Raw genomic sequence first — 12,609 nt, 5'->3', positions numbered from 1 at the left:
ATCCCTTCCACTAGGATAAATCCATTTCCTGTACCCCCTTTGCCACCCTCTGCCTCCTTCAACTGGGCTGGGAAAGGCCCTTCAGTTTCCACTCTCCCTCCCCTGCAGATTCACCGGCTGGCTGCCCAGTGCATCCAGAAGAATGTGGCTGTGTTCCTGGCGGTCAAGGACTGGCCGTGGTGGCAGCTCCTGGGCTCCCTTCGGCCCCTGCTGAGTGCCACCATCGGGGAGGAGCAGCTCCGCGCCAAGGAGGTGGGTCCACAGGGCAGGCAGGGCGCCTCCCTCCGCCCCGCCCCTTAGTGTTTGCATCCAGACCCAGTGCCCCACCCCTTGAAATTCTTCATCTGGGAATGCTCCACCAACAGCCCTCGCTGCCCCCTTGCAGATATCCCTCTGCTCCCTTCGACACAGACCTCCCTCCACCATGCGGCCAGCTCCTCTGTGGGCTAGTGGGTGCTGGTCAGAGGCGCCATCACCACCCCGGGGGCGTGCAAACGCTCGCTTACTGCTCATCCGGGAGACTCAAGGGGAGAGTTTTTGAGTCCTTTATCTTCTTATCTCTCAGGGGGCGCTCCCCTTACTCTCCCTTCTACCCTATTAGCACCCACCTGTTATAGATAACTGCTCTGATTGGTTTCTGGTTTATCCTGCCTGTTCCTTTTTGCAAAAATTAGCAAATACAGGCATTTCTCAGAGAGAGTGCAGGTTCAGTTCCAGACCACCGAGATAAAGTGGGTATCACAATAAAGTGAGTCACGTGAATTTGGTGGCTTCCCAGAGCCTACAAAAGTTGACGCTATACTTTAGTCTATTAAGTGTGCAATAGTATTCTGTCTAAAACAACAGCGTACGTACCTTAACTGAAAAATAATGCTGTTGGAAAAAATGCACCAGTAGACTTGCTCAACACAGGGTTGCCACCAACCTTCAATTTGTAAAAAAATGCAATGTCTGCAAAGTCAATAAAGCCCAGCTCAGTGAAGCAAAGTATGCCTGTATACACACACACACACACACACACACACACACACACACACACACACACACACTAAACTAATGGTTCCTTCCTTTTTTACACAAAAGGTAGCATACTATGTTTTCTTCTGCAACTTGCATTTTTCACTTCAAAATATATTTTAAGAATCATGGCATGTCTATTGTTTTGGATTTTCTTTAAAAAAATGTTTTAACTGAAGTATATTGGACCTGCAACATTGTGAATTTAAGGTGTGCAACACGTTAATGTGATACATTTATATATCGTCACACGATTCCCATTTTTAAAGAAGTCTTCCTTGTTCCCTTTTCATGGCCACATAGGCCTCCTTGGTGTGTGTGTTCCATGGCTCACTCCACCAGCCTTCAGTGCGTGGGCATTTCAGTTGCTCCTAATGGTGGTATTGTAAACCTCGTGCTGACCCACTGGCCAAAAAGTGATAATTAGGGAAGACGAAGAACTGAGCACCCGTCTCACTCGGGCGTGCCCGGTCTCAGGATAAGCAGCGGTCCTGTTCTGAGTATTTGCCTTCAGCCCCTAGACTGGGCTGGTATAGACCAGACTTGCGTGAGCAGAGACATTGATATTCAGAGATGGTCAAAGAAGACATCCCTCGTAGGAACTTGGCATCTGGGTGTCATCACAGATAGGCTGCTGACTTGCCCACTTCGTTCCCTGGCCACTCTTTATGTACATGGAACCTATACCTCCAGTGCAGAATGGCTTCTGTTAAGGTGTTTGCTTTTGTAGGCGGAGCTTACAGCGCTGAGGCAGAAGCTAGAAAAGTCAGAGAGGTCTCGGAATGATCTGCGGCAGAACACAGACCTTCTGGAGAGCAAGGTAGCCCCATCCCTCCTGTGCGGGGTCCCTGTGCGGGGGGAGGTCTGCCGATGGAGAAGGTGACGAGGATGAGCCTGGCATGGTGCTAAGCGCCTTCGGGCCTCCTCAGAGTAACTCCGTGAAGTGCATGCTGTTACTGTCCTCGTTTTACAGAGGAGGAAACTGAGGCTCTGGGATATTAGGTACCTTCCCCAGGCCACACAACCAGCAAGTATAGAGCTGAGATTCAGACTCATGTCATTTGGCTCCAAAGGGAAGAATTTCTTCAATAAGTCACAAAAGCACAAATCACAGGGGGAAAACGATCACTGTGACCCCAGTAAAGTAATCAGCTTCTGGTTGTCAGAGCATAAAACGGAGACACACCACACACTGGGAGATGAAATTTGCAACACGTATAATTGATAAAGAGTAACCAGGATATGTAAAGAATTTCCTCAAATCAACTGGAAAAAAAGGCAAACACTCCCGTTTAAAAAAATGGGCAAAAATTAGGAATTGGCAGTTCCCAGGAGCAAGAGTTCTGAGGATCAGGAGTTCAGATGGCCAATAAACTCATGAAAAGATGAGCAACTAACTAGCAATCAGGAAATGTGAATTAACACAGTAGGTGGCATTTCACGCTTCAGATGGGCAAAATCCAGAAGTCTGATGTAGCCAAGTGCTGGCAGGGGCGTAGCAGCAGGAGCTCATGCTGCTGGTGGGAGTGTAAATTGATCTCATGGCTCTTGAACAATCTAGCATTATCTCTGAAAGATGAAGCTGCCTGTACCCTGTGGCCCAGCAATTCCACTTCTAGATACACATGCAGGAGAAACTCTCTCACCTAAATGAAAAGACAAGAAGCTTATAGCAGCAACATTTGTCATGTTGAAGAAATGTGAACACCCGAAAGGGAGTCTGTTGACAGAATGGATGAACACATTTTGTTATACTAAAAACTCAGTTACCAAAGTGAAAATGGATAAAGAGGCAGGCGAACTATGGCCCACAGGGCAAATGCATCTCGCCACCCGTTCTTTGTAAGTTTTACGGGCACACGGCCGCGCCCATTCACCTGTGCCTAGTCTCTGGCTGCCTTCGTGCTGCAGAGGCAGAGTTGAGCAGTTGTGACAGGCTGTATGACCTGCAGAGATTAAAATATTTACTGTCTGGCTCTTATAGCAGACGTTTCCTGACCCTTCAACCAGAGATACATGAACCAGCGTGGATTGCCCTCGAAAACAAAATGCTGAAGGAAAAGGATGACTTTACAAAAGAATGCCTAAAATATGTTACAGTGCATATCAGTTTTTAGAATGTGCCCAGCAGTACTGTGCAGTGATTGGGGAACATACCTATGTAGTTATGGTGTCAAGATATCCACGGGAATAATGCCGGATTCTGCATAGTGGCCGACTCTGGGGGATGGAAGGGACACGCGACTGGGGAAGGTTGGGCTGGGGCGTGTGTGACTGCAGGCTGGGGTTTTCTCTCTTTGGCTGGGGATTGAGTCCGTGGGCTGGGGATGAAGACATGAACCAGATGGCCCTGCCCCCAAGGAGACGATCTCAGATTACAGACCCCTACACGTCTTCATTCCGTATAATGTGGGGGCACGGTCACTGAGCTGTGGGGAGACCACGAAAGAGCTCTCCAAGGAAAACTTGCCATCCCATTCAGCTCTCGGGGCCCGGATGAGGGTGAGGAGAGGAAGGCATGTGTCTGAGGCACAGAATTAAAAGGGGCACCAAAAACTCAGCGAGATAAGTAATATTTAATGCAGTATCTTTTAAGAGGTAAATTTAATGCAAAAAATCCAGGATTGGGCTTCCCTGGAGGTGCAGTGGTTGAGAGTCCGCCTGCCGACGATGCAGGGGATACGGGTTCGTGCACCGGTCCGGGAAGATCCCGCATGCCGTGGGGCGGCTGGGCCCGTGAGCCATGGCCGCTGAGCCTGCGCGTCCGGAGCCTGTGCTCTGCAACGGGAGAGGCCACAACAGTGAGAGGCCCGCGTACCGCAAAAACAAAAAACAACAAAAAAAATCCAGGATGAGCAGAATATCAGAATTTTAAATAAATGCAGGGTTTACGGGTCAAGATTAGGGTGAGGCAAGTGATGAACTCTGCATGGTGGGATCCTGTCTTGATTCTTTATTTAAAAGTTTGATATTTTAGTCATCACAGATTTTTGGCATTAATTTTGATTTTCTTAAAGATTGCGTTAACGTCTTTAATTTGTCTTGTTTTCTGAGGTTTTCGGTGCTGCCTTCAATTTTGCACCCTAGTTGAATGCTTCGCTGCCTTTCTTCAGGAAGCCCTGGGTACCTCACAGGCTTCTGGTGGAGTTAGGTGGAGCTTATTTCTTCCCTTGTTCATCACATACTGTGTCTGAGCATCTCCCGTGTGGCAGACATTCAACCGGACCGACCCCTTGGATACAGCCAGGGACAAAGCAAAGTCCCTGTCCTCACAAAGTCTCCAGGCCAACAGAGGGAGACAGATCACAAGTAAATAAACACGCAAACTAGTTGCAGATCGTGGAGTGCTGCAGGTATTAAGCAGAGCGAGGTGACAGTGGAGGGAGGTCAAGTGGGGGCCAGTATTTCCTGAGTGGTCGGGGAAGACGTCTGTGGACTGAGATATTTGAACGTAGATCTGAACGATTTGCTGTACCCGTTTCTGTGCAGATCTGGAGGAAGGGTAGAAACAGCGAGTGCAAAGGTCCTGAAGCAACATGAGATAAAGCTCAGTCCAGAGCAAAGCTAGAGCGTTCTCTGCCGGCGAGGCTGTGATGTTGTCATTACTGGTAATGTTGCTTGGTTTGGTTGATGGCTAATGGGGACTGAAATTAGATTCACCATCAAGCCAACATAACTCAACCTTCGCTCTACGTTCACAGCCTGAGTTGAGCCTCGCTGGCTCACGTGGGGCATGGAATGAAGTTGGGGTGGGGGGCTGTCTCTTTTCCACCCTTCTCATCCTCCCCGTGATTGTGTCCACTCTCCCCACCAAGGGTCCTCTGTCTGCTTAATCCACACCCACGGTCAGGCAAGAGGCAGGGGCCCCTGGAAGGGAGAGTCACGTCTGCACACAGAATTAGGAGAAGCTGGACGGGCGGGGCTGCTGTGCCATGAGCCGGTGCCCCTCTCGTGGACGAGACTGTGAGGCGGAGACGAAATGACAACTGAGAGCGCCTTACGTTCTCCATCGAGGCTCCAGAGGGCCAGTGGCCTGACCTCTCTTGCCGGAAGTAGCCATGAGTAGAGCAGCAGAAGCAAAAAATCGGAGCTCTGTGGGCTGGTGGGGAATATCAGTGACTTCCCGGTAGAAATTCCTTCCCGCCGAGCTGACACTTGATGCAGTAATTCATCTCGAGCTGTCAGGTTGGACTTGGGAGTTTGTGATGTGTCAGCTGCTGGGGGAGACTTGGAGAGAGGGATGCGGTGAGCATCTCTAGCATCTAGAGCTCCAGCTTATGGGACGCTGGGAGGAGAGAGGGAGGGAGCCAGGCTTCTGAGACCTGAACCAAGCGGAGACGTGCCAGCACCTACGGAATATTCTGTCCAGGCTCTTTTTGTCTTTGTATCACACACGGTTGAATGCATGGGGCCTTGAAAAAATAAGATAAAAATTTAAAGCTAAGAAAATCAGAGCAAAGGGAACTAAGAGTTGAGGAATCTACAAAGGCAGGGAAAGAGTTAGAATATAGACATTTACCATTGGCCTCTGACTCACTCTTACTTCACAGCCTTTGCCTGTGCTGTTCCCTCTGCCTGGAACATTCCTCTCCACCCTCTTCACCGGGTAAATGTCTGGTCATCCCTTCTTACTGAGTTCAGGTGGTGCTTCCTCCAAGAAGCCTTTCTTGACCCTCTAAGGGTGGGTTAGGCCCCCACTATATTCTACCCCTGGCCCTGTGCTTCCTTCCTCTCACAGCATTGATTGGTGCAACCTAATCACCTCCTGTGTCCCAGCTAGACTGGGAGAACCCAAGGGCAGGGATGTGTCTTGCTCATCACGTCAGCCCAGCCCCAGGTACAGAATAGACACAGAATGGGTGAGTGGAACCATTCAAAGTGGGCCGAAATTTTGACACTGAGCTTCCTAGCAACCAAAGCAAAGAGGAAAACAGGATATTCCATAGACATGTTGTGCCTAGGTTAAACACACACACACACACACACACACACACCTGTTGCTTGAGAAAAAAGTAACTTTTCAGGGTATTGAGATAATCTAGATATTAGAGAAGTTTCTTTGGTAGCATCTCCTTGAAATGCAAGCCAAGGGTGTGATGCCAGTGCCATAAAGAGAATTCAGCCAGGAGTCAAAGCAGTGCTTTATCCAGGAAGCACATTTAAATGACTGAGGGTTAGGATTTCTTCCTCTTCCTTCTCAAACCCCCGCTTCTGCCGCCTCTTCTTCTTCCTCCTGTTTCTCCTTTCCTCCTGCCTTTTAGAGTTTATGGTAAGGTCCAACATACAAAAAAGTGCCCACATCTTAAGTGTACAGCTTAATGAATTTTCACAAAGTGGACACACCAATGTAACCAGCACCCAGAGTATGACACAGGTCACTCCGAGCTTCCCTCAGATTCCCCCCTGATGCCCCCTTTCAGCCACTACCCTCCACCCGTAACCACCAAACTGACTTCTGACACTATAGATTAGTTCTCTCCCTGTTTCTGCACTTGACCTAAATTCATCAAAGATGCGTACTCATTTGTGTCTGGTTTCTTTCATTTGACATCATTTGTGACATTCCTCCACCTTGTCATGGGTGATGGTGGATCACTCCCTCCCTTTGCTGTAGAGTAGTCCATTATGCACAGAGACCACTGTCTATCCCTTCTACTCTAAAGGAACATTCAGTTGTTTCTCTTTTTCAGCTATAAAGAACAAGCCTGCTGTGAACATCCTCACACGTGTCTTTTGGTGCACAGGTCATACACTTCTGTTAGGAATACACCTAGGGCTGGAATGGCTGGGTTTTAAGTTGTTTCTGTGTTCAGTTTTCGTAGATGCTGCCAAACAGCTTGCTACCGTGTTTGTGTCGGTTTGCACTCGCACGTGGCCACAGGTGAGCATTCTGCCCGCTCCACGTCCTTACCTGCGCTGGGCCTTATCTGTCTTTTTCATTTAGCGATTGTGGTGGGTGTGCACTTGTACAACATTGTGATTTTAATTTGCACCTCTTCACATGTTTTTGGCTATTTGGTTATCCTCTTGGCAAAGTGGTCTTTCACGTCTTTTCTGTTGCTTTTCTTGTTGATTTGTAGCAGTTCTTTATATGCCGTGGATATAAGGTCAGTTGCTCAATGTGAGTAGTACACATGCCTTCCACTCTGTGGCTTGCCTTCTCTGATGCAGTAATTTGAAGTGTTTTCTGAAGCCCTGCATCTCTTCAGACCCACCAGAGGGCGAGGAGGAGGTCAGAGGGCTCCAGGACTCCCAAACCTGCATCCATTACAGTATATGCACTTTTTCGGTTTTATTCTGTTTTTATCGATTCTCAGGTGCACATTATTTCCTCCCCTTGTACACCTCTGGACTCAGGACGCATCTTACAATCAGTGGCAGCTCGGATTTGGTGAAATGTAGCATGTTGGGGCCCAAGTAAGATTCCTTTTGAAGAAAAGGCTCTAATTCCCTTCCCTCCCCACCACCTCCCACCCACGGCCTGGCAAAGCTACTGGTGATTTATATTGCTTGCTTTTGCGCTTTAAAGAGCATCGGAACGGTCCAGAGAGCTGGTAACCCTGTAGCTTCCCTGGTCCCATCTCTCAAGGCTTTGACCCAGGAGGGAATCTTGGAGGTGGGGGTCCTTCAGTGCTTCTTCACCAAGCCTTGAGGTGACTCTGATGCGGGAGGCTTGTGCTGTGTTAGAGCAGTGGTGAACGTGTGTCACAATCCCCGAGAGGACGTGTCAGGATGTAGATCGCTGGATCCCGGCCTTCGAGGTTCTGAGTCGGTGGCTTGGGGCGGCCCTGGAGCTTCTGTGTTTCTAATAAGTTCTCAGGTGATGTTGAACCTGCTGGTCCAGGGATCACACTCTGAGAAACATTAATACGAAGTGTCTCTTCCCCATCTCCTTCCACGCGGTTCTCCTTTCTTGGAAGCGAGTTCCTGTTGACAGTTGGGGAGCAGACACTCCTTCAGGGCTGTGCCTCCTGAAGACCCCCAGCCCCCTTCGCAGCGTCTGTACCCCACCCTCGTCTCAGCAGGGGAAACATCCGCAGGACCGTGGCTGAAACATGGTGTTGCCTTATCAGTGGGAGCTCCCACTTGACGGGTTTTAGTCAAAAGACAACATTATGGCAAAATGATTTGAGTGCTTCATTTGCGAAGGAGCGGAAGAGGGGACGAGGAACCTCTGAGTCGCTGGCTGTAAATCTTCTTCAAGCGTGCAGAATCGGCCTGCATGCCAAGTGGGGTTTTTTATTTTCACAAGGAAGCAACCAGTCTAGTAGGGAGCCCTTGGCAGGCTGCGGGAGCACGTGACGGTGCGTGAGAGAGGGGCCGTCTCTTCTCTCTCTGGAATATATCCAGGACCTCATTTACAGCAGAAGACGGAGGCCCGTGCGCTCTGATGTCTGGCCTCATTAGCCCAGGAAGTTTCACTTCTGGGTAAGGAATTGCCGAGAGAATCACCAGGATGCAGCGGGGACTGGAGACTTAGGGCAGAAGTGCGTTAGCATAGCCCTGAGGGAGGTGGCTGTGATGGCCGTGATGTCCAGCAGCAACTGACCTCTAGGAGGGGACAGGAAATGACTTGCTGGGGGTCACGGGCCTTGACCTCAACCCAGCTCTCCTGACGCCTGGTTCCGTGCCCTGGCACAGCGCTCTGCCTTGGTGGGGACGGGATGTGGTAGCCCCTCGTCCCCAGGAGAATAAAACAGCCTGGTTTCCTACCTGACTCAAGATGTTAGGGTCTCTCGGGCCTTCACTGGGGGCACATGCCGGGGAGGGCATCCTCCCGGCGGACAACCAGCTGCAGAGGCTCTGCCGACACCGGGTGAGCATGTTTAAAGATGGCCTCGGTGGGGTGAGCCAAGGCCCCACAGAGGAGGGCTCGGCTGGAAAGTCCATTCTGTGTGCCTCTGCTTCCCCAGGTGAAAATGGGGCCCATCGTCTCGTCTCTAGCTGCCTTGCAACGCAAATGCAGAAGCGGGGGCTGTACGAGGCGGGGATGATGACAATGACCTGCCCTGGTGCTCTGGGACAGGAGCGGAGGGTCCATCGGGACGGCTGACCTTGTGCCCTCATTGCTGCGGGATTATAGGCAAATTCCTCAAGACTCTGAGCCCTCGCGTCACCATGAGTAAGACGGTGACAGTGATATTACGCATTCCTCCGTGTAGGGCAGTGTGAGGAGGTGTCTGTAAAGCAGCCATCACACTCCCTCTGACGCATCCCCACTCTGACTAATACACAGTTGACATTTTTTACCTCCCCCCCCAGCAAACTGAGTTCCTCAAAGACAGTGATACATCTTAGCTATAATACTGCACCCTCCAAGCATTCAGTGGGCATTGAATGAATGAATGGAATAGTGCCGAAGTTAGGAATTAAAGTAACATTTAATGAGGAGTGTGTCTGTGCCAGGTGCTGTGATAGATACTTTACCTGCATCATCTCGTTTTACCTTCAAATCACACTGTGAGGGAGGTGTTAGTACCCCACGTTCTAGATGAGGAGAGTGAAGGTCGTAGAGGGGAAGTGATTTGTCTGACATCACACAGCCCGTGACTAGCAGAGCTGGGATTGGAACCCAGGTCTGTCTGGGATCCAGGAGGAGCATCTACCCAGACTGGGAATGGGCTCAGGGAGGGCTTCTCGGAGGAGGGGTCTTGAAGGCTGAGCAGGCCCAGCCAGGCCATGGGGTGGGGAGGCGTTCCAGGTGGAGGGCAGAGCAAGGGCAGAGACAGAGAGCAGGGACCTGATCTGGCACCTGCAGTCCTGGCGGTTGGAGTGTCTCATGGAGCGAGGGTGATTGTGGCGTGGGGGTCAGGCCGTGAAGCTGGGCCGGGTCACAGGGGCTGTGAGAAGCATGTTAGAGGGTTGAACTCCATCCTGAAGGTCGGGGCCGGACCAACGAACATTCTCAGGATGGGATGTGTGGGTGACAGCACCTGAGGGGTTATTATCCTTTTGGGGGGTGCTAGGGTTCCTTGAAGACCCCTTCTAAAGCTCGTGAAAGCCCGTAACTGTCCCCTCTCCCCCCAAGGCCAGTCGGTGACGTGTCCATGCCCACATGTCCCGCTCAGGAGATGCCCCTCCTCTCGGCGTTCTTGAAGCAGCGGCCCATCTCCACCGAAATTTGCTCCTTGGTTTACGCGCACTTGTTCGTTCACTCAGCACATGTTCTTTGAGCCCCCAAGAGGCAGTTTGATGGTGGGGTTAGAAGCGAAGGCTCAGGAGCCAGGCTGCCGTAATTCATAGCCCAGCTCTGCCCCTGGCCGGCTGGGTGTCCTTGGCCGTCTGCACCCTGGTGCGTATCTGCAGTCTGGAGCCGTCAGTACCCGCCTGTCTGCGTTGCCGTGAGGGTTCTGTGGGTTAGCCTGTGCTGGGCACGCCGTCAGCACTGCCTGTGGTGGTGATTGTGACTAAGGTGTTACTGTCACTACTACTGTTACTTACGAGCAGGTGGCGGCCCCAGCTGGGAAGAGAAATACAGTGGTGCCTGCACTGGTGTCTGCCTGTGTCTCTGGGGGCCCCCGGAGATTTGTCCTGAGTCGTCCGTGATGCCTGGGGCGGCTTTAGGGGCAGGTACCGTGAGACCTGCTTAATCTCCTTGACCAGCAGACAGTGGCCCCCCCGCCCCCCGCCGCTGGCCTTGCTGTCAGGCCGCCCTTCACCTGTCGATTCATTTTCTCGCCTCTCTTTCTTTTCTCTCTTCTGATTTTTTTTCCATTTTCTGTTTTAGCCACTCAGGTTGATGGGGATGGGGGCTTCCCTTCCACGGGGGGTCCACAAGGCTCCCTTTGGCCACGGCCCCGTGGAGTGGTTGGGGTCCAGGTCTTGTCAGGCCGTTGACCTGCACCCGCCGGCTGTCCCACATCTGCTCCAGGAGGACGACGATTCCTGCTCTGCTGCCCCCAGGGGCCCAGGGGCAGGGGATTGAGTTGGACAGTGGATGCGGGACAGAGGGCCGTCTGGACAGAGGTCCAGCCAGGACCCGGGAGTGAGACCGCCCCGGCGGACTCCCTCCGAGACTCATCATCTCTGATTTGAGCACATGGTTTCACCTCTCAGTGCCTGTTTCTTATCCTGTGCAAAGACCCTCCTCATAAGGCGTCTGTGCCCAGTGCTCAGTAAGCTTACGTCTGTCCTCAGTGGTGGATGAGTGAGCTGTTTCTCATTCAAGGGCTTATTATGAACAGATCCTTTCGGTTAAACTGAAAAGTACAGGAGGAGAGGGAAAGGGTGCTGTTTGCTCTCGACGGGAAAGGTGACTTGGGGTCAGAGGGTCCTTGAGTATAAGAGCCCAGGGCAGGGTTGAGGCAAGACACGTGGGCGCCTCACATGTGGTTTTCTTCTCTCCCCAACTCGACAGTGGAGTCTTTGAGGGCAGGGGTGCTTGTATCATGAAGGGCAGGTGACAGTGACAGCCCACGGGACCCCACATGTGCTTGGCATTTAACATCCTTCAAATCCCCGATACCCACTGTTGCCCCAGACTGCGCATGGTGTCAGCGTGCAGGATATATTATTTCTGTTTGTGCAAAATGTACAGCAGATTAATTCATTTCTGTCCCCCCGTCTCTGGCAGGCCCTTGGAGTCGCTGTCCCTAAGTAGAAAGAGGGTTTCTGATGACTTGGCCAAGTGATGGGCCCAGGGAGGCGTCCAGAACAATTGCTGGTTAACTGGTCCTGGAGCAATCCGCAGAGGACCCTTCTGGCTTTGCAGACCAGGCCCTCCCCTCATTAACTTGGCCTTCATTTTGCACTCACCTAATAGCTCTGGGCGTGGTGCCTCCCCCTCACCTCACGGACAGAGCCCCCAGACCCCAAAATGTGTGAAGGGAGAGGGCTTTGTGGGGACAGGGGGAGGTCAGGGGCTACTGTCTCTATTAAAAGCGGCTGTCGTTTCCCCAGGTTGAAAGGACTAATTGTTCTTTTGTCTCCAGACTTGGGGTCTGTGGAACTCAGAATTAATGCATTAAATTAATTTTGTGCTCCCTTTGCTCAGGCCCATTACCACAAATTAAATGTCATACTGATTGGCTAAGGCAGAGGGAACACAGTTGTGTATGGGATCAGTGCTGATCTCGGGGATGCGGGGCGTGTTTAGGGGTGTGATCTGGGGCGCTCCTGGATTGCACTGGCCTGTAGTCGGCACCCACGGCAAGTGATCATTTTTCCAGCTTGATGCCTTTGCACATCCATAGGCAAATCTAACCCATCTAAAGCCAAGTGAGGCCAAGATTAGGAGGCGATCCTAGCTATTTCTACGGCAGTAGTTCTTAAACTTCGTGGTGCTGAAGAATCACCCTGGAATGTGTTGAAATTCACATTTCTGGGTCCCACCTCAGAGACTTCGGTTTGGGGGATCTGAGGATCCTGAGATTTGTATTTAAACAACCGTCCAAGGTCATTGCAATGAATACTTTAGAGACAACAGTGCGGGGAATAGCAAAGGAAGCCCCACCCCAAAGACAGCCAGGAACACGGCCAGAGAGCCCCGTCCCCTTTAACTGGTGGTCAGTACTTGGATGTGAGGGACCTGGGTCCACATCCACGCTCTGTCGCTCACTTGCTGTGTGACTTCCGAACACTCCCCTTAAGCCT

At 51.4% G+C, this 12,609-nt stretch overlaps 1 protein-coding gene across 5 annotated transcripts in view; it reads left to right on the top strand.

Annotated features, from left to right (window-relative positions):
* The window catches only part of MYO18B (myosin XVIIIB), a 238,668-nt gene that overhangs the window by 107,558 nt on the left and 118,501 nt on the right, over positions 1-12,609 (top strand). For all 5 annotated transcript variants that reach the window (XR_004345504.1, XM_032603528.1, XM_032603530.1 and 2 more), the window contains exons 24-25: positions 109-252; positions 1,748-1,837. Coding sequence is in view for 4 of the 5 variants with exons in the window: in XM_032603528.1 (XP_032459419.1) it covers positions 109-252; positions 1,748-1,837 (234 nt within the window). In the remaining variant the exon portion in view is untranslated. The remainder of the gene's footprint in view (positions 1-108; positions 253-1,747; positions 1,838-12,609) is intronic.

Source organism: Phocoena sinus, chromosome 14 (genome assembly GCF_008692025.1).
Source record: "Phocoena sinus isolate mPhoSin1 chromosome 14, mPhoSin1.pri, whole genome shotgun sequence".
NCBI lineage: Eukaryota > Metazoa > Chordata > Mammalia > Artiodactyla > Phocoenidae > Phocoena > Phocoena sinus.
This window is presented reverse-complemented; position numbering and strand designations above follow the sequence as displayed.